Source organism: Dermacentor silvarum, chromosome 4, assembly GCF_013339745.2.
Source record: "Dermacentor silvarum isolate Dsil-2018 chromosome 4, BIME_Dsil_1.4, whole genome shotgun sequence".
Classification (NCBI taxonomy): domain Eukaryota; kingdom Metazoa; phylum Arthropoda; class Arachnida; order Ixodida; family Ixodidae; genus Dermacentor; species Dermacentor silvarum.
In genome coordinates, this window is record NC_051157.2 from 132,189,385 (window position 1) to 132,211,899 (window position 22,515).

The 22,515-nt window shown below is 47.1% G+C and overlaps 1 protein-coding gene across 3 annotated transcripts in view; it reads left to right on the forward strand.

Moving 5' to 3' along the window:
• LOC119450634 (nuclear receptor coactivator 1-like) overlaps positions 1-22,515 on the forward strand; it is a 550,996-nt gene that overhangs the window by 277,492 nt on the left and 250,989 nt on the right. For all 3 annotated transcript variants that reach the window (XM_049666097.1, XM_049666098.1, XM_049666096.1), the window contains exon 2: positions 9,773-9,945. In XM_049666097.1, coding sequence (XP_049522054.1) covers positions 9,893-9,945 — 53 coding nt within the window. In that variant the 5' untranslated portion in view covers positions 9,773-9,892. The remainder of the gene's footprint in view (positions 1-9,772; positions 9,946-22,515) is intronic.

Sequence of the window (22,515 nt, forward strand, 5' to 3'; positions counted from 1 at the left end):
AATGGCGCCATGCAGTTCCACGCTTTCACGCTGGGAAATATTGCGCCCCAAGCGATAAAGGTGGGAACCCCGAAATAGTAACAGACGCGTTACGCGCCGTTGCGCGGCGGGTGCAGGCGTCTCAGCGACGCCTGCACCCGCCGCGGTGGCTCAGTCAGCTAAGGTGTTGCGCTGCTGAGCACGAGGTCGCGGGATCGAATCCCGGCTGAGGCGGCTGCATTTCGATGGCAGCGAAATGCAAAAACGCCCGTGTGCTTGCGTTGTGGTGCACGTTAAGGAACCCCAGGTGGTTGAAATTAATCCGGAGCCCTCCACTACGGCGTGCCTCGTAATCAGAACTGGTATTGGCGCGTAAGACCCCAGAAAGAAGAAGAAGAAGAGGCACCTGTCACCGTGGTACTGTCACACAGCTTCGAAGCAAACACTGGAGCGGAGCTTCTACACCGAAGAATTACGCGCAGATACGGCATCTGTTATCTGACAGCAGTGTGTTATTGGTGGGTTATCTCTGACAGGCTCTCTATTTTTAAGTGTATCAGTTTCAAACTTACTTACGCCTGTGACCAAAGCCACTCTGACCAGTAAAACAAAAATAAAGAAAAAAAGCTGGTGAGTGGACTATGCGTGTTCGCGCATTCAAGCTTGGTTTCCAGTACACGGTTGGAGGCTACATATTTGGAATACGAAGACATATATTTGATTTCGCGTATCCCCTGGTCCGTATGATTTTGTTTACGGGGAAAGTACATGTGTAATGGTACGAGTCTGTTGTTTAGCTTTTTCTTTTGCTTACTGATCTACCGTACGCAAACCGCTAATTGAAACCTGAAGGAAGAAAATGTGCATGAGCGTGGTGTTCAAGGCATGTAGGTGAGAGAGAGACAGAGCTCTTTTCTAGGTGTAAAAATGTAAGAAGATAGCGGACAAGACGAACTCATATGCTACTGTCAAATGCATTGTTTTGTGAGTGAGCGTACACAGTATCGTTCGTATAACATCCAGAATACAAGAAAGAAAAAAAGCCCGAGAGCGCGGGATCTAATCACGGCCACGTTGGCCTGATTTCGATTTGGCGAAATGCAAAAAAAAAAAAATGCAAAAAAAGAAAACGCCCGTGTACCTCGCATTATGTGCACGTTAAATAAGCTCAAGCACTAACAATTAATCCGGAGTCCCCCACTACGGCGTGTCTCATGATCGTATCGTGGTTTTGGCACGTAAAACCATAGAATTTATTTTCAAGAAAGAAAAGCTTCTCGTTGATAACGTCGCAAGGACGTTTCACGCCGTGGCGCCTGGTGTAGATTCACCGACTGCGTTCTGTCTGAAAAGGAGCAGCGGGCGCCGCGTAACGGCACCAAATCTCCTAAATGTCGTGTTTAAAAAAAAATACTTCGGGTAATGAGATGCTGCCGATGATTATGAGGGGCCATTTTAATGCGCTCAGTTGAAAAAAAAAGGAAGAAATACGAGATGTCGTAGTCGACTCTTTCGTGACCTGCGCAGTCGATGATGAAATGGCGTTTGAATTCGTGGATAAACAACGGCGGCTGTAGATGCACCGGCTGATCGAAATTGTGGCCGCATCCATTTTCCCTCCCTCCCGTTCGACACGGCCTGCCAGTTACAGAAACATCGCCTTTCTTATGATGCTATCTCTCTTTTCCCAAGAAGTAATGGTCTCTATTTTTTTTTCTGCTTCTTTTTTGAAATCATTATTGCAGCGACGGCGAGAAGAGGCTGCGAATGAGTTCTAAACGAGGTAATCCAAATCCCCGCATTTGGCTGATTTCTTTTGCGGGAGCGCGACCAATATTTTCTCTCCCCTTTGGTATTGTTGGATACGCTTATGAACACCGCCCGCAGTTTGTTGTTGTTGGTATTTTTCCGGCGTTCCTCTCGGCTTTACGTCATGTGGTACATCTATAGTGTGCAACACGTACGTTGCATTATTGTTGCATTGAGCCAAGAAAAAAAATTGATTTTTTTAAATTGACAAATGAGGTTGGGTTTCTCTGGTGGAAATATGAATCGGTTTTCGCGTAGTCTCTTTCGACCGCGGTATCAATCGGGGAACCGCAATTCGTTATTGCCAGTCCCTGGCGAGCCTTCAAGAAGTCGCCGCAAGTAATTGTAGGCGGCGCTACGCGTCTCTCTGGGCGGTGTTTTCTTCCCGGTGAGCCAGTGTTCATAAAAAATAGCCGATCACGCCATTTTCATAATTGCTTCGCATTGGCCTATCGTACGGTTTGACACCAGTAGCTCTTTCTCAAGATGTTTCACTTTGTTATGTTGTATTTATTTATTTATTTATTTATTTATTTATTTATTTATTTATTTATTTATTTATTTATCTCCTGAAAAGGAAGGGGGGGGGGGGGGCTCGATACAGCCCCTTGGCCATGGAACTTTTTGTGTAACTGCTTTATTAAGCACATTTGCTATGCTGAAATTCATGAGGTGAAGCAATTAAGAAGAAGGTTTAGCTCAGGCGCTTTTATTTAAACACATGAAAACGGTAATATTGTTTTTCTCGGCATCCACTGCACCGATTTTAATGAGGGTTATTGCATTTAAAAGAGGAGGAGGAGGAATGAACGTTTATTGCTAGAAACAGCGAGAAAGTGTTCTTTCTTCGCCCTAGGTGGGCGGCTCTCTCAGTCCAGAAAGCCGTTGGCTAATGCCGCAGCCCGGGCCCGGTCCACCAGACTTCGCTGATCCTCCAGGCTCTGTGCCGTTAACATTGCCTCCCACGTTTCTTCGGTGGCTTGTATCGTTTCTGAGGCATCGTCTTGACTGTTTTTCTCGCGGTGTGGGCACACCAACACCATGTGTTGTAGGGTGTCTGGTACATCACAATATCGGCATAAGTATGAGAATTTAGTGGGATGCATCCGGTGCATGATAATTCCATGGACATATGTATTTGTTTGTAGTCTGCGGAGGGCGGTGGCTTCTTCCTTGCTTAATTTTGGATGTGGTAAAGGATATTCTCTTCTTTCGAGTCGGTAATGTTGCAGTATTACGGCGTAGTTGATGGGAATGTCCTCCACCCTCGTCGATTTCCGGATCCCGTGCGGCAGGAAATCCCGGCTGGTATGTTCTCGGGAGACAGCATGTGCTGCTTCGTTTCCTGCCAGGTGTTCGTGGCCTGGGGTCCATACGACGTAGGTTTCGGGTAGTTCTTGGCGTCTTGATAGCTCTTTTAGAATTTTCACGGCTGCGGCAGAGATTCGGCCTTTTTGTAAGTTTCTACATGCCGTTTGCGAGTCGCTCAAGATGATTGCGGTGTCCTTGCATGTGGCGATGCCGAGGATGATGGCCACTTCCTCCGCCGTTTCTGGATTTCTGGCCGGTATGGTGGCAGCGACTAGCTCATTCCCTTTGTTGTTGGTCACGGTAATTGCGTAGGCTCTTCTACCTGGGTATTTTGCCGCATCTGTATATCTCGTGTTGGGGTTCCTTGAGTATTTCTTGCTTAGCGCTCGAACTCTTGCTTGTCTTCTGTCTTTGTGGTGTGTTGCATGCATGTTTCGAGGTATTGGAGCGACTGAAATAGAGTCACGGAGAAGTGGTGGCAATCGGGCTTTCACGTCTGAGTCTGCTATAAAGTTTTCGCTGTATGCGAGTTTGCGAAGTACTGCTCTTCCTGTTTGAGTCAGCTTAAGGCGTTCCAGCTGGCTGGCCCTGTGCGCTTCACTCATTTCTTCCCAGGTGTTATGGAGGCCAAGTTTGAGTAGTGTCGTGGTTGAGGTCGTACTGGGAAGTCCTAGTGCGCTCTTGATTGCCTTTCTGATGACGATGTTGAGTTTTTCAATTTCAGCTTTCTTGAGGAGTAGATACGGGGTGCCATATGTTATCCGGCTTATAAGGAGTGCTTGGATAATTTGGACGGTTTCTTGCTCTTTAAGTCCTCTTCTTTGAGTGGTTATACGCCTAATGAGATGAGTTACTTGTGTTAGGGTCTTCTGAAGCTTCGGAAGTGTAGCTGCGCCAGAACCATCTTTATGTAGGGTGAGGCCAAGGACGCGGAGGGAGTCAACTTGAGGTATATCGATTCCATTGAGTGTGACGTTGGGATCTGGGTCGACGTAGGCTGGTGGTCTTCCCCGGGTCCTTGCCTTGAGTATAAGTAGCTCTGATTTTTCGGGGGCGCACTGGAGACCGCATCTTGATAGGTACTGTTCTATCAGATCGATTGCCTCTTGGAGGGTAGTTTGCTGTCGGCCGGTTGTCGACGCTTTTGTCCATAACGTTATATCGTCGGCGTATATTGCATGGCTTAAACCTTCGATGTCATCGAGTTGTTGCGGGAGCTTAATCATAGCGAGGTTGAACAGCAAAGGTGAAATGACTGACCCTTGTGGAGTGCCTTTGTTGGGCATTTCGAATTTGTCGCTTCGGATGTTGCCGATGCCCACCGTAGCCGTGCGATCCTTGAGAAAGTCCTGTACGTAATGGTAGGTCCGGATTCCGCAGTTTGTGTCTTGGAGATTCTGGAGGATTGCATCATGCTTCACATTATCGAAGGCTCCTTTTACATCTATTGCTAAAATAGAGAACTTTTTGTGGCGTTCTAGGTAGTCCAAGAGGTCTTCCTTGAGCTGTAAAAGTATATCTTGGGCTGAGAGGAGCTGTCGGAAGCCAAACATTGTGTCAGGCATGAGTCCTGAGTCTTCGAGGTATGTGGTGAGGCGATCGTGAACCATGTGTTCGAGAAGCTTTCCAGCGCAGGAAGTCAGGGAGATGGGCCGTAGGTTGCTGATTTGTAGTGGCTTGTTGGGTTTTGGAATCATAATGACTTCTGCGTGCTTCCATTCTGCCGGGAGCTTACCTTCTTCCCAGCAGTTATTCATGTAGTCGAGGAGCCAATTTAGGGCCTTGTCCGGGAGGTTTCGTAGGATCCTGTTGGTCACCTTGTCATTTCCTGGCGACGTGTTACGGGTCAATTTGGCAAGAGCGGCGTGAAGTTCAGGAAGCGTAAAAGGGCTGTCGAGGGTCAGGTTTGGTTCGCCTTTGTACGGTCGGGGATCCGAGACCTTGGGGGCATTGTCTCCGACAAGTTTACGCTTGAGTTCTTCCAAAATTTGTTTCTCAGTTCCTGGATGAGAGTGAATGATTTTCTTGAGGTCATGTCTTTGTTGTGTCTTGGTTTTGGTGGTAGCTAGAAGGGCTCGCAGTATATGCCAGGTCTTCTTTGTGCTGAGTGTGCCTTGAAGTTGGTCGCACAGTTTATGCCAGTTCTGACTGCTGAGTTTATCTCCGTATTCTTCTGCTTGCTTTGTTATGTGGGCGATCCGTTTCTGCAGTTTGCGGTTATGTTTCATCTTTTTCCACCGCCTCAGTAGGCCTCTTCTGGCATCCCAAAGATGTAGGAGATGAGAGTCTACGGCCGGTGTGTCCATTGTGAGTTGGATGACTTTAGTGTGCTTCTCCGCCGTCTTGCACCACTTCGGTGAGCCACTCTTCAATATTTTTGATGTTCTCTTCTATGTCATGCTCTCTAAAGGCCTTCCAGTCCGTCAGCCTTGCCGTTCCGGTTCTGCTCGGCTTCTTATGGTGCAGGATTTCTAGCTGAAGGATGTGGTGATCGCTGCCGAGATTTTCTTCCAGTCGGGTCCATTCGGCCTTGGAGATACCTATTGTAAAGGTGAGGTCGGGATTTGTATCCCTGGATACACTGTTGCCTATTCGAGTCTTTAGTTTAGGATCATTCCAGAGGGTGAGGTGATTCTGTTGTGCCGAATCGTGCACTCGCGCTCCTTTCTTGGTCGTGTGCTGGTAACCCCATGCTGTGTGGGGGGCATTAAAATCCCCCATAATTACAAGTTTATGGCCTTTAGATAGCCTTCTGGCTTCCGTGATGAACTTTACAAAGTCAGATAACGGATCCCTGGGTGGACTATATAAGCATAGGACATATAGACTTTGGTGTGTTTCTTCTCAGGTAGCACTTCCACTAGGGTGTGTTCCACGGTTGTTCCCTGGATTGTGTGATCTTGCGTGGTGAGATTTTTCTTCGTCAGGATGGCTGTTCTCTGAGATCCGGTGTGTGTATCATATCCCTGTATGCGTAGATTGGTCTGATAAGTTTCTTGGATAGCGATGATATCTGGTTGTTCCTGTTTGGTCAGTTCCTGGAGGTTTGTTCTTTTGGTTCGTATAGAGCGACAGTTCCATTGCCACAACTTCATTGGAAGTTGTGGGAATCTCTTCTCGGGATTACTCGCCATCTTGATCAATATCGGTGTTATCGCCCCAGGCCATGGATTCCGGTCTGGCAGCATTATGGAGGTCTTTACGTGCTTTCTTGCGAGCCGTGTCGGTGTTGTTGAGCAACTTTTCTACTGTGGCTTTCGTTACGTGGTTCTGCTTGGCATAGGACATGAAGTTGCTGAGGTCTTGGAGGGTAGCATGGATAGGGGCAAGCTGAGTGGTGATGTGTTGCTGTAGCTGTTGGGTTATTTCCTTTGCAAAAGTGGTCATGGCCTCCTGTATCTGCTTCCGGACCTCCATTGTTACAATTTCCTTGATTCGTTCTTCCGTAAGGGGCGGTGGCATGTTGGGCATTCCTTGAGGTTTCGAGGCTTGATTGGCGATGTCTTGTTCTTTGCACCTTCGTATGAGCTTGTCAATGAGGGCTTGTTGATTTTGGAGTTGTGCTCGCAGATCTCGTTCGGTTTCCGTGGGTTCTTGTGCTCGTGTGTTTCCCCCTGCAGCGTCTGCATACGTAACTCGCTTTTGTGGGTTGCGGGTACGTGATCCCGACCGTGATCTTGACCGGGTTCTTTCGTCTGCTTGACCGCCTGTTGATTTGGAGTCACTTCTAGATCTTCGTGGACTCTGTAGTGAGGTACTGCTTGATTCGGATAGTGCCGGAAAGTCGGAGTCGGAAGTTGAGTTCCATCTGCGTTGCTGCTCTTGGTTCTTGTTTTCCCAATGCAATCTGATCTTGTACGGCGGTGGATTTGGTTTGAGTTTATGTCGGCACTCCTTTCCTGCTGTCTCATGGGGTTGTTGGCAGATTCTACAGCTGGGTTGGCAGTCATGATCTTCCTGTCGATTTTCCATCCCGCATATATAGCAGAAGTTGATAAGGGGTTTCGGGCAGATATCTTGCCGGTGCCCTAGTTCCCCGCAGGCTCTGCAGTATTGCACGGATTTCCTGTATGGTTTGCAGCGGTAGTCACAGGCATTTATATATGATGTTGTATGGGACGTGCGGTCCGTCGAAGTAGATGAGTGCTGTTGACGATCTTCCCAGCATGCGTGCTGCGAGAACCGTGTATCTTGCGGATACTCGTAGCCCTTGAAGTAGTTCTTCTTCGCTCGTTCCTGGCGGGATGTTGTAGATTACGCCCTTGCTGATGCCATCTGGTGTCTTGACATTTGCTTTAACTTCGTAATTGGATCCTCCAAGCTGGATGTTGGTGATCTTGAGGAGCATGTCGTACGCTATGTCTTTGTTTGGTGTACTTGCGATGATTATATTCTCGACATGTTGCACTTGAATCCGGATGTTGTCATAGAAGTCTTTTGGGACAACTTGCTAGCTCGGCCGATGGCATGTGTCACTGCCACCAATGTCCATTTGGAGAGTTGTAATCCCGCCTTTGGTCTGTAGATGATCTTCGTGTCGTCCACTGGCAAAGGTGGAAGTCTCGGTTTCCTGTAATGTGGCATGTTTCCCGCAAAAGGTTTTGTTGCTCCGGCTTGCTGCGTTCGTTGTTGGTCTTCTTCCTCGGCTGTGGGTTTTATATGCACCTGAGTCGTCTTGCCTCTCCTCTCCTATGTGTGCCATTTTTCCTGGATGTTTATTGCCTTCCCGCTGTTCTCGTCATACGTCCACTCCGCTTCCAGTTGTTGCTGCTCTTGTATCGTCTCCACATGCATTTCAACGCTGTTATTTTCCTGATTCAGTTCCCGTGCAGTTCTTGCTGTGTCGGATGCGTCAGTCATTGATACTTGGCGGCAGCGCCGAGTCGCTCTCGAAGAGAGCGAGCGGCGGCTCACGAGCACTCACGAGCCACGGGACACGGGTCACGCGCGTTCGGCTGGCCCCTTACTCTTGTAGGGTTAGCTCCGTTAGCGCGGCGTGAAACCTTCAAACGGCAAAAAATGACGGTAATTCCACGTACCGCTCATAAACTTGATATCCTCCGGTTCCACTTCTCTTGCCGATTCCGTCGATGCCACAGTTTCGATGAATAAAAGCAGGTATCCGGAAAATTGCCGAAAAAAGCAGGAGCCCATGCGAAGTGCGCCTGCACTGCTTAGCCCCCTAGCGGGAGTCCTGCATTTAAAAGAAAAAAAAAATACTTATGATCTAGTCACCGTGGGAAGCAGATTTTTTTTTTTATTTAGGCTGTCAATTTCTTTAGTCATATTGTAAACAACAAAAATAAACATAAAAAAGAAACTACGATGTCAGTGTCAAGCATCTATTTTCGTATTCGGAGAGTGAATGACTATAATAACTTCGCAGGCAAGCTCACTTTTTAATTTTAAAAAGTGCTTCAACTACACTTGAAGCACATCTGCATATAATCCGAGATTTTGCGTTCGCAACTCTTCAGGTTTAAGCGTGGTATGGACCTACTTTGTTTCGGTAATTTTTTTTTACTATGCTGTTGAAGCTTTATTTGCAGTTAGATAGTTCGCTTAGAGGACGCATTTCTACAGCAACGAACGCAGCAACGCCGCCGACGGATTGTTCATTTAATGCATTCGGGCTCTCGTTTCGCGCGGCTATTCAGATTTCGAAATCCTCTGACGGCGTTCCGGAAAGTAGAAAGTGAGATCCGGCATAGGAATAATGCCTGTGTTGCTCCTATGCTTCTACGTTGACTGCGCGAGCCATAATCTTGGCATCGGTAATGCCTGCAGGCAGTTTGTTTAGCCGGGTTCACTTTGACTTGGCGAATTAACGCTGTCCCGTTTGGCGTTTTCCTCGTTCATCGCGTAATTATTTCAGCGCATTTCTCGTTCAGCCTGTGTAGCTAGAATGTTTTCAAAAGGCGCAGTAGCGGACAATTCAGCTGGCGCGCGTGAGTGAGGTTTCGCCGGAAGGATTAAGCAGCGTTACGTACACCTGCGCGCTGTCTCGCGCTGTAGAACGGCAGCATAATGCGGTCGGCCGCGACTGCACTGCGGTTTAGTCGGGACGTTAACAAAGCGAACTCTTGTTATAGCTTACCGTGGCGATGTGTGCGGCTAAAGTGGTTTAGGTCTTTAACTCATTGCGTCGTTGGGCGCGTATTCACTTGTTTAATATATTCCTGAAGCCTTATTTGTAGTCTTTTCTATACGCTATAGTGCCGTCGCACGTGTTTATTGGTAAGTCGCAAAAGACTGGAGAATGTGAGGTGAGACAGACGGGACAAGCGCTTGTCCTGTCTCTCTCGCCTCACATTCTCCAGTCTTTCGCGCTTCACCCTACTCACATATGCATCACCAACTGACCCAAAATTCCACTCTCCTGACGCGTGTTTCTTTAGTTTGCTTGGAAAAGTGCATTGGAGTTACAAAAAGCTCGTTGCTTGTAACCTCTCCATCTGCAACCTTAGTTAAGCGTACGTTAAGCTTATACTAACCTACCGGAAAACTAAATAAATAAATAATGCAGGGCGCAGCAGATGAAGCGTTTGGGGTCGCTGTTTCGCCGCCAGGGACCAAACTTTTCTGTTCCCATGGTGTTTCTCAGTGGAAGGCTTGCTGCCGCCATGTGTACTGACGGCCGTGTTTTAATTTTTTTTTTCACTTTCTCTCTCAGGTGGTCCCCCGAGGGTGCAGGCGAGGCGACGTGCTGAGATCGTCGAGAGGGATGCCACATCGGACCCCCCTGAGTGCGCCCCATCTGAATAGAGGGCGCTGAGTAACCACACCGCTCCGCATGTACGACCAGCATGAGGACAACTGGGGATACGAGAGCCTGTACACCAGCATGTGAGTGGACCCTCCTGCTCTGCGCGCGCGGATACCTGCGCGGAGTGTTAACAGCTACAAGGCCAACATGTATAGCTCTCCATGCCATCTTCGCTTTGCATTTAGCGTGTCCGTAAACGCATTGTCGTTTCCGGAATACCGGTTTACCGAGGAGGTGTAGTACTGCAGCAACGACGCTCGTGGCGGCATCTGGTGGCCGAGAGTTTCACCAGAAAGTAAACAAAACTTAAGCTAAAAGTAGTGGCCTACCATATCCTACTTCACTGCTGGTGCAAAGCATTGGCAGCGACGTAATATTTAACGTGTAGTCTTCTCATTTTCCTTCAACGAGAACACTCACGCGACAGAAAAAGTTTTTGCGAATGCCTTCTAGTTAAGCAAAGCGTCGCCATATGTCGCTGCCAGCTTTGCTACTGCCGTCCACGGCTGCGGTAAGACGGTAATCCGGCCGTAAATCATCCATGGTATTTACGTGGCCTCGTATAAAGACCGACCTATAGATTCGCACCAAAGAAATTATCACTCAAAAGAAAAAAAAAAAAAGGAGCATGGGTTGTCGGCGTACAGTTACTCGGAAACTACTCCCTTCGTTCAAGTTGGGGCAAAGTCAAATTTCGGCAAGGGATGGTGGAAAGCGAGTGTTGATTTGTCGCGGCTGCTATGTGCAATCGGCTTGATCTCAAGATTACTTTTACTGCACCAACAGTGCGTCAAAAATAGAGAAGGAAAGGAAGGGAGGTCAACCAGGTTGCACTTGGTTTGCTACCCTACACTGGGGGAGGGGGAAGTGGGCAGAAAGAGCAAAATAGGCGAAGCATTGTAGCGATAGGAAATTATTAGACGACTACATGAAGTAGGGTTCGTAGTTTTATCGGCCGTATAAATTGCAGTTAACATTGGCTTACTAATTAAATTAACAAGCATGGCGCCACGCGTGCACGGGCAAACATGAGCAGATCTCACTCGATGACCGCGAACACTCGCTGTCACAATATTGGTGGGATGAAGAGCGCAGACAGAGGGGAGTGAATGTTTCTGTGACTTCTCGCTTTATATCAAGTCTCAGGAACTTGAGATGGCCATGTAGCCACGCGCCATCTCGGCTCGTCCAAACTTTGCACCCGCCTTAGATTACCTCCAAGATAGGTCGCGGCCGCGGTGTACACCCTCACCTGGAAGAACAGCCATGTGCAGCAACGTGCGGGCTAGCGGAGGGGACGCGCATCTCCAGCGAATATGCAATTTTTTACGAACCTTTCATTCCTAGTTGGGATGGCGGGGAGTGCCAATTTCAGCACATGTGGCACAGAACAAACTATTTGTGACTGCCCATCATACAGATGAGAGGCTTGCCATTCGGATAGCTTTAAGGCACTTAGATGGCAGGCCTTTATAGAAGAGAAGATCTTGGGGCCGTGGCCTCGTGCGTCTGCGATGTGCAAAACCATAAAAGCGCTACTGCGCTTCTTGGGTATGTCCGTTTGACGGTGCTTGTGACGAAGTGAACGATGAACGCTTCAACGTGGGTCACACGCGGACACACAAACATGTTTTCTTGTTTGTGTACGTTCTTTAGCGCTGTGAATATGTCAGAATTGATGACATATGCCATCACCGCTTCTCACAGGGGGCACTCATCATTATCATCATGGGGCGATTTCATCCCGTTTGCTGCTATCGACAGCACCGCTTTAGTCGTGACGTCTTAAAATTGTTTAAAAGTGCGTAGGAATATACAGGAAAGTGGTGGCGATTTCAGGAGGTTGAAGAAAAAAGCAGGCGGCGTTTTGAACGAAACTGTAGGGGGCTCGCTGCTGCGTGTACAGTATAGTACTGCTTATCTTTATATCTAAAGCTGATGGTGATGTACGGTACAAATAATATTCCCCGGCTTCATTCTGCCTAGCTCACATCATTTAATAAGCAAGGAACACGGCCACTTTCTTCACCCAAGGTCGAAAAATGCTGCTCTTTTAAAAGTGGCGCGCACAGCTGTGTGCTCGCGCCTCTGCATTTGGAGGATTCGAAGTGCTCGGAGGGAATAGCAAACCGGCTGTTTCGTGCCGGTATCTTTCATATACCGTACATAGCAAGGTCGGCTCATTTCCGTTTATGGGTCATATTGCGCGGGAGCTTAAGCCGCGTGCCATGCCTCACTTATTGCCAGAGAATGCCTGTGTTGCGTCCCGATTCACCGTGCCTGTACATGCCCTCGCGGTTTTCTTTTATGTTTCGCGGCAACCTTCACCTATAGAGTGGCCGCCAGGCGGGCGACTTCGTGAGCGTCGCAGCACGGAGCGACTCTTTTACACCCGCTACGTGTTTTTTGGGCGCAGTCAAGGACGAACAGAGCCGGCGCTTTTTAGGCTGTGCTTTCAGTTTTTTTCAGAGAGCTAGCTGAGCTGGATGTTGCCATGTAGCTGGGAAGCCTATTCTCGCGCTCAAAGTGAGATGAAAAGACTGGTGTTTTATCTTTTATTATCATAGACTCTATCTGACCTTTTCTTTCCCGCTCTATTTTTTTTCTTTATTTTTATTTTTAATCGAACGAAGGTATTGTGGGCACCTTGTGAGAGTGCCATCGGCAAGCACAGAGGAGGGGCGATGGAAAATACACTGTAATAAAAGAACGAGAATGAAAAAGGGAAAAGTGTGCAGAAACGATCCGCGATGATTGTCAATATAAGCGATTGGGCAAACGCTTTTAGAAGTCGTTTTATTGAAGGTCAAATACATCTATAGGTCACAAAGCCTATATAAGTTCTGTCGTGCTTCATGAAAGGACTACAGAACTGAACACGCATTTCTACGCTGTCTCGTAGCACGTGTATTGCAGTTTTATTTGCTTTCATTCCTCCTTACCTTTACGCGTCGGGCCTTTTGTTCGATCTACATCGTTTCGTCTTCATGCCGCAGCAAGCGCGAACACCTTCGTTCGTGCCAGACTATTGTTCCTCTCTTATGACCAGTGATCGCCTTTTGCGTGCGAGATGGTGCAGTACACATGCTACAAAGGACACGCGGCCGCCTTCGTATAACCCCTTTGTTAAGTGTATGGTGGTGTTCTTATTGTACAGTCTACTTGTACGTCTTATTAACGTGGATGCATATGGGTCGCGTCTGCTAGGTTTGATTAGTTACTTCTTGTTTACATTTATATTGTTTGTGGACTTAGTATGCCTGTGTGTTTGTGGCATGTGTCTGCGTATTTGTGGGCATCTGGGTAGTTACAATTTCTCGACTGTGTTTTTTGGGGAAAGCCGGCTCCAACGCAGCATGCCTTCCCATCTGTGTACAGTTATTGAACAGCAAACTCCTTGTTTGTCTCCGTTTCGCCTTCTTGTTTCCAGAGTAATGACGTTGTGCAGAATGACTCTGATGCTTTTGTTTTCTCTTTGGAAGCAGTGAAGAACAACAAAAAAATAAACGTGAGGAAAATTCCCAGCGCCACCCGTGGGTGGTATACACAGGAGGCTCGGGCGGATTCGCACAAATTGGGAAAGGTTTTATAAAAGCGCGAAGCGCAGAAGTTCGTAGAAGATAGTCGTGTGGAGAAAAAAAATGAATATATATATATATATATATATATATATATATATATATATATATATATATAAACCTGCACACACGCACGCAGAGGGACGGCAAAGAAGTGCTGGTGCGTCAAGGCTGACCGTTGGTTATACGGAGAGCGGGACGGCTTGCTAAGCACCTGGTTTATATATATTTTTATTGTTTATTTATTTTGTCCTGAAGGCCCGAGGTAATTACAGAGAGGACATGGTAAAACGGGAAGCAAACCAATGAAATACGAAAAATAGAATTAACAACAATCTTAAGTAATGTAGAACATCAGTTTAACAGCCGTCACCGCACTGAACTCTGCGTCTTGTCCGTGACAGGTTATAATACAGTTTAACAGTACATGTTAAGTTACTCATTTTTCATTGGCCTGCATGCGCACCGGGTAGCACCGGTCTGGCTTGGTCACATGGAAAGCGCCAGCATCGCAGGAAAAGCTTATGGCACAGTGTACGGCTGCTGTTACGCGAATACCTGAATTCCTTTCTTTTTCTTTCTTTTTTTTTTTTCTTTTTGAAAGTGCTCCAGTGAGAGCACGACGCGCCTATTGCGGGATGCAGGGCATGCCTGAATGACAGGCGGCGAAAGGATGGTGCACGACGCCGAAGAGAGAGAGGGAAAAAAAAAGAAAAGAAGATGCCAGGAAGGAAGAAAAAGAAACAGGGTCAGAAGCCGAGCGTCGGGAAGCCCTCGCCGGTAGAGATTTTCCAAAACGACTTCGCGTCTCACTCGTCGCTGTGCCAAGAGCGAGCGCGGTCAGATAGCATTTTGTCGCAAGGAGGACACTCTCTCTCAAGAGAGAGAGAGAGTGTGTGTACGTCCTTCTCTCTCTCTCTCTCTAGAGAGAGAGAGAAAGCGAGCTGTTTGTAACCGTTTCCACCCGAAAGGAGTGACGACGACCGCGCTAACACGGGGACGGCGTACGTGCTTTTTCCCGTCATTGGACTAGCGTCGTTGTCGTCGTTTTGCGCCATTTTGCTGGCGGATCGCAAGGCGGCTCGCGCGCCGGCATGTACAGACACTTGACAGCTTTACTGAGTAAGGAACGTATAGCTACGTTGTGCACACCATAGAAAGTATACATGGCGTCCCAGCTAACTTTAGTCACGCTGCTGAATTCTGGTTCGACATACGGATATCAGGCTTAAAGAAGTTCTATCATCAGTCGTCTTCCGCAACCAGGATAACATGTGGGTTAATCATCCGGTTAATTAGAAAAAATAACTTAGGTTTTTTTTTTCAGCTTGGATAACTAGGAGGTCATGTAGGTTTCCGCCGCGAAACTTAAAACAAAAGTGGCATTACCGATTTTGTTCCTGCATTGCCTCGAAAACTTTTGCCCTTGTGTACCTTCTGATGAGTTGCGATACTTTGTTTAGCGGACAAAGAATAGCGACCAGACTTCAAGTTTAGGTTGTTGCAAAATACTAGGTTAGTTTGAATATTCGAAAATACCGAATAGTCCCGTTTCGAATACGAATAGTTAGTGTGTAGTATTCCATTCGTATTCGGCACTTGGAGTATTCAGCCGCCCTATTGTAATTAAAAATATTTTTCGAATTTTTCCGACACTTCAAATCACAAACTTTGATAAAAAATATAAGTTACGTATTGGAGACGTAGTGGATATACGTGACCGAGGGAGCCAGACTTGTACGGGCAATGCGCTATCATTCGAACTCACCAAATCTCGCGAGTATGCGAATAAATTGCTTGTTTGCTCCTATTGCTCCATTTGTAATTTTGCTTTTGAGCGATACACTTTATAAAGTGTAGCGCTCGGCAGAAACTTAATAACGTCGCGAATACACTAGGTTGTGAAAGTCGCTTTGTATTTGTTGTTTTCTTGCTGCTGCTGTTGTTGTTATTTTCTTGTTTTTGAAAATGAAATGAGAGGAGTGAAATGAAATGAAAGAGTGCGTTTGTAGACTAATGGTTAGGTGGCTTTGTATTTGTGGACAGAACGGCTGTCGACTGTTCGAAAAGTATTCCATACTCGGTTGCTTTCGCTTCTTGCACTATTCGATTACCATTCGTTTCGGTCTCGAAAACTGATATTCCCACACCCCTACAAAACAACACCTTTGATTATCTGGACCCATATTCGCTAGAAAAAAAAAAAGCTTTTTTTTTTTAGAACTATTCCATAGAACAGATGCCAGCTAATGATGTTTTGGGACATCTCATTAGCGAAGGCCGCCGGCTAGTGGCAAGCGGGACTTGAGATCTTAAAGGTTTGCGAATTCAGTCCCTGAATTACGTTTATCCCCCCACCTTATGTTTACCCCAGTGGTGTACGTGCGCTGTCAAACTTCGCCGTGCAGTGGCATCATTCGCAGCCTTTATTTCTCCCGGCCTCTCTCTCTCATACACATGTGCTTTATCATTGTGTCACATTGTGCACAACATCCCGTCTCGGGCGCCCCGCTTCCTCCGCGGAAGCTGAACAAGGTCAACGTCTGCGTGTGTGCGCAGCGTTTGTTTTTCCCGGACACCGGTGCTCGGAGCCTCCGTGCACCTTCGATCCGCGAAAGAACACGTTCGTGTATCCGATGTGCGTACACGCAGCGGTTCCCATTAACGCAGCAGCGAATCTGCGCATGCGTAATTACTGGCTGCGCGTGCAGCTAGCTATGTGGTGCGAGCACGCCACGAGCTCGAAGGGCATCGGTGTTGCGTTGCAGCCAGTGAGCACGCGTCCGACTATATAGTATGCTTCCTGTCGACGCGCATCGAACAGATGGGGCGCCGGTGCGATCGAATTGCGCCAGCGAGGCTGCTCACTATAGGTTGAGCCGCCGCGAGCGACTGCTTTGCACAGCAGTGGAATAGCGCTCGGACCTTCACATCGGGCCGGCGTGTCGTGGTGAGTCTAGAGATGCGAAGTGCGGAAAAAAACGGCAAAATTCCGGGAAAAAAACTGTTTTTTTTTTCGTTTTCTTTCGGCGCAGTTGGAAAAATTGGCCAAGATTTCCGCGGGGAAAAACGTGCAGAAATAAAACTTAGGCAACACCCAGCGTTGAACGTGAAAGCGAAACGCAGAACGCGAAACCGAAACGTCGCACATGATACCGAAACACCAAACGACGGCTGACCACTCGCCATCGATATCACATAATGTCAGCTCCAGCGTCAGCGTGGCATCGTCATTCGGGTGCGGTTTCTCATGTTTTGGTGCCCGTTATTGCTCAATTTTGACTTTCCCTCGTGCACTTGTGCAACCTGTGGCGGAAGTCCGCATATGAAGCCGTGTGGAAGCAGATTCTGCAATGGTACGGCCAATTTCCGACGTGTGGATGCACTTCACGGTCGGGGAGACATCTTGATCCATGTTTCCATAGTCGAATCCACGACGCAATATAGCCACAAAAGGGACATTTCAGTGTTCTTTGTTCTAACTGCCGTAACAATTCTAAGAAGCCGCACCCGTTCACAGAGAACTGAACGCGTTCGCAGTGATGCTTCTGTCTTGTCTTCGATTTGTTAAACCCTGCATTCGTTGGTGAAAAGGCAGAAAGCATTTCACTTCTGTTATTTACATAATGAGAGTTATGGCTTTTGACATTTGGTAATAAACTATTGACCGTATGCTCAAGAAAATTGGTTCTTTTCCAATTTTTTCCAAAATTTCCGAAAAAAACGTGAAAAAAAACAGGTTTTTTTTTCTGATTGCTCAAAATTTCCGGAAATTTTGCTTCTCTAGCACTGGTGACGCGGCCGGGCGCAGCTAATGCGCCGACTAGTTTTCACGCGCGAGCTTACGTATTCCTGTTTTGTTCGTTGTGCCATAGTATTGTGCTTCGAGAGGGCACTGAAGAGAGTTGACTGATGAAGTGCTCCTTGAAAACTATTTTGTCCTTAATCTCGCGATGATAGCTCCTTTATTGGAAGAAAAAAAAAGATGAAGGGGGCGTATTCTGCGACGATCACTACGGCGATCTTATCGCCTTCGCGTGACGTAGTGCGCGAATTTCATGATAGCGTCGCCACCCGACTGTCTTTTGTCTCTCTCTCTCTGTGTGTGTGCGTGTGCGTGTGCGTGTGCGTGTGCGTGTGTGTGTGTGTGTGTGTGTGTGTGTGTGTGTGTGTGTGTGTGTGTGTGTGTGTGTGTGTGTGTGTGTGTGTGTGTGTGTGTGTGTGTGTGTGTGTGTGTGTGTGTGTGTGTTTTCGTGCATACCAAGCCGAGCTTCTTCGACACTTCGACATACGAGAAAGCGTGGTTTTGAGCACGAGCGCGCGCTGACTCGCAAACGCAAAACGGAGCAGCTTCGAGTGGCGGCGATGAGCACCGAGCATTGAGGTGACCATTTCGGTCTGAAACGCGAAGCCGAGCGTCGTCGATGCGCAGTGATGAAATTTAAGCACTGGAACGGGACCGTGTCATGTACGGGTGCAAAAAAGTGCTGAACGAATTCGGTTCAGGGTGTAGTGTGTGCGATAGACTCTGGTTTCTGTTGGACGTGAGCCTGTGGTGTTTAGGATGGATTCATTATTAAATTCAGTGGGTTATTTGGAGCTAACATCTGTTCTAACCTTTCCTCCTAGGCTAACCTAACCTAGAGGTACTTTATAACGTATATAACCTAGCTTGATAAACTGAAGCAGTCAACAAATTACGGAGACCTGTACACGCTAGTTATTAATCGAAATCGAAAAATGCCGCCCTCCAGGGCAAATACCGATATGGACGGGATGCTTCCGTTTCTGAGCGATTCCATAAATCATAGAAGATTGGAAGACATTCTGTGGGCTGTCATTCCTCTCTTGCCTTTCTCGCTCGTTGTTGCTTTACATGCTTCCTCGCGTCTGTTGTTTTGTTATAATTTTTAGGCAGCCGTACGGGAAGCAAGGTAGCCATGTACATGTTGCGAAGATAGAATTTATTATTGTATTAGTTATGATTATTATTATCATTGTTAGAGTAGTAGTAGTAGTTTTTGTTGTAGTTCATGATGAAGAATGATGGTGATGATGGCGATGATGGCAAAATGAATCAAACAGACTCTTGATTACGAAGCCCGGCATTGGGCCTTAATTCCTCCTCTCTCCCCCACCACCATTCTCTTTTCTGACGTGCGCTGCTATACGCAGAGTTCACAGGACTCTGGCCCCCTGTTACATGAATTAGCAAAAAAAAAAAAAAAAAGTAGTTTCTGCGCGCCGCTGTTCGACACTGTGGCAGGCACATGCATCTCAGTGCAGTCTAGCACGGGAACTAGGTTCCTGTTCATGCTAAGAAGGAACAACTTACAATGAGACCATATTTAACCTTTGCCGAAAAAAAGAACATTACTACGCTACAGTATAGGTAGAAAGCAGGACATGTTAATGCAGCATAATCATTACAATACAAGAGATCGCCCCGAAGGAAAGTGCATATTGAACAATGGTTTGGTAATTAGTTTGTCACATGATTGTTGTGGCTTGTTCCGGAGTGCACGGAAGATCTGCTTAAAGCACGCAAGCCAGATTTGATTTGATTTATGTCGGGAACTTTCGTCGTTGGCCTTTCCACAACACTTGATTGTCTAATGAATGCACAGCAACGTGAATGAGTAAATGAGCGAATGAAAAACATACGTGCACCCACATATAGTACACACAATGACGAGCACTTAGCGTCAGCGTGCTTCACTCGATGAGCAATGTATGGTGGGCACCACAAGACACTTGGTAATTAATATACCCACCGCGGTAACTCGGTGGCTATGGCATTTCGGTGCTGAATACGAGATCGCGGGTTCCACCCCGGCCGCGACAGCCGCATTCCTTTAGGGCGTGGGTCGCCACACACACACGTGTACCGTATGCACAGGGTCTACCACTACGTTGTGCCTTATAGGTAATGAGATCGTGTCTTTGGCACGTAAAACCCAATAATTGACATTTAATTGGGTAAGATGCCCACACCCGCTACGGAAGCATTGATGCTGCACAACTTCTACGTCGTCTGCACTTGCGTTCGGTTTTCATCGCACGCACCTTTTCTCCTTTTGTTTTGTTTCCTGCATTCTGCCCGTTTTACCATGTAATCACTGAGCGCAGGCACTTCGCCTTTCATAATTGACTGCTTCGTCTCCGAGACCTTTTTTTTTTCTTCCTTTTAATTGGCTTTCTCTAAATTTCCATTTGGGTTGCTTCGGTAACCCCTTTTCATTTATTTCCTATTGGCCTTATACCTGCCATACCTCTCTGGTGGTGCGGGTTTGCCCCATTTTATTTTTCTTTTTTTTTCCAACTCTGGGGCAAAGAAAAAAAGCCACTTTCGTGTTTGCGTGCTTAAGCACGTGGTCGCGGGATCAAATCCCGCCCGTGGCGGTCGCATTTCGATGGGGGCGAAATACAAGAACGCCCGTGTCCCGTGCTATGGGGGCACGTTAAGAAACCCCGGTGGTCAAAATAAATTCGAAGTCCCCCACTACGGTGTGCCTCATAATCAAATCGTGGTTTTGACACGTATAACCCAAGAATTCAATTCAATTCAGTGTTCTGCCAAACGCGCACCGTCAACATCCTCCCAGTTGCGAGCGCGTGCCCGCTGTGCCGATAGCGCGCGGGTATCGCCAGACGCTTGGCTGGGAGGAGGAGGCATTCCGGCCGCTGTATTATGGATGTGTCTTCGCCGAAAAGTGAACAAGCAGCGAAGCTCGATTTGTCGGATGCTGTTGGCACGCCCGGTAAGGAAAGTTGCAGTGACTCGGCGTGTTCTTATATATATATACGCGGGCGACTGCATGTCGTATCCGGTGCGTGGAGGTGTACCGCTTGTTGGAGCGCCGGACCTACATGTTATTCGACTAGGGGCGCGATCTTGTACGCGTTCCAAAATGGAACGGAGGCGTTCCGTTCCATCGAGCCGCACACGATTGGTCAATTTGAACGTCGCGGTTGAAATTGGCCAATCGTGTGCGGCTCGATGGAACGGAACGCCTCCGTTCCATTTTGGAACGCGTACAAGATCGCGCCCTAGGTCGCCAGCTCTTAAGGCACTGAACGGCTTATAGCGGCTTCAACTTGAAATCGAGGCACAATGTTTTGTTGCAATCAATGATGCACTGTCGGCGTCATATGGGCCACTTCTCGCCCCGTTAAGTTGAAGTTTTATAGAAACACTAAAGGACAACACCAAATCATATTTGACAATCGAGTACTGTTTCATTTCATTTTGATTTATAAGGCGACAAAATTTTGATTACTGGCGGTCAAAATAAAGACCAAGCTACCCTTTCTTGAATATCGATCACCAACGGAAGCGACGGTAGACGTCGGTGTTAAGTCAGGCATTGTAAATTATTCCCTTTTCTCGTATTTCAATTCTTGTGGCGCAGTAAAACTTCCTGAACCTTGCTAAGTGCGGCCTTCGACTCCTTTAGAATACAATGCTGTCCATCTTTACGGATAAAACGTTTACTATGTCCTAGCTAGAAGACGCCGTCAAATATCAAAAACGCCACGGCGACCAGGTGCGAAAACCTTCAAGCCGAGGTCATCGCCCGTCTGTCGTAATAAATCTTTTCTTCTGTCTTAATTGCCAACCCTCCTGTCAGAGCAAGCGGGGATTTCTTTATTTAATGTCGTAGAAGGATAATTTACTAGATACAGCTCAAATTATATTTTCACTTTAGTGTCCCAACTGAACGCTAATCAGATTTTTACCCAACAGTGGACAGTCAGTCCTCTGCGCATGCCGTGTTTATGCCTCAGAATCGCAAACAGTGATAAAAAATAATCACTCCTAAACCGCGTTATGTGTATCCCACGACACTTGTTGTAGATGCGCATTCAGTGTGCAAGCGTGCTGGAGAAAAGCGTGTAAAGACGAATGCGTTTTTCATTGCTGTTCGTTGCCGGCCTATTCGCCTCGTCTCCGGCAAATGGTAATTAGGGCCGATATATTGTAGCGATGCCTTTCCGTTCATAATGCCTTTTCGCGCTTATCGCGATTTTTCAGTGGTCAGAGCGACGGTCCGCTCGCGTTATCAACGGGATCAGCCGGCCGTGAGTGGTGGATGATAAGACTAGTATGGAATAAGTCATAAGGCATCGCTCCAAGGAACACGCAAGCATTACAAAGACCGTGATGCAACAGGCACAATTGTGACATCCCCTCTTTTGTCGCTTTTATCCTTTCTTTCTTTCTGTATTTTTTTCTTTCTCTCTTTATTCTCTTTCTTTCCTTCCTTCTTTCTTTCTTTCTTTCTTTCTTTCTTGCTTTCTTCCTTTGTTCTGGTCGCCTGTTGTTTTGGTTCTAATTATTATTTCCCGAAATATGAATATGTTTACTGGCGATGCGAGAGTGTTGCCATACACATACTTTTTCAAAAGTGCAAATTAACATGCTGCGCGAGCATCGCGATTGTGCTGTGCGGTTCGCGTGTACTCTTTGTACAGCAGGTGGCCATAATCTCCTGGATCATTTCTTTCTTCTCTTTTCTGGTGTGAGGAACATATTCCGCATTTATTGAATGAAACTTAACGAAAAGTTCAAAATCGAGCTTTTCTCGGCCTTTGTTTCCCTGATGCTACGCAGCAACTGCATGAAATGGCCACAAACACACACTTTGAATGTGTTCTCAGACCGTGTCCACTCTCTGACATGCGCCCCTAAGGAGGTTTTATAATTCTTGCGGGATATAAGCCTCAGTAAGGTTCTGTAAATAGCTGTTGTGCTAGTGCATTTCGCGCGCATATATGCGTTAATGTGCATCTATGCTTTTTTTTTTTTGTGCGATAGCAATTTAGACGGACTTCACCCATTTTAGACTTATCTATCAGAAATAAATGTGGGCTGATTGCGAAGGCAGTGTAGTCTAACACAGTGTCTCAAAGTGTCTAGATGGAAGAATGCGAGAAAATGGTACGTGACGCTCTCGCCAGATGTGTCAAAGAGAGGCTTTGGTACGAAGGAAACATGCGTGCGGTCGTGGCCTAATGTTTAGAGCAATGAGCTGTTGTATTGGAATGACAGAGGGTCAAACCCGCCACTTG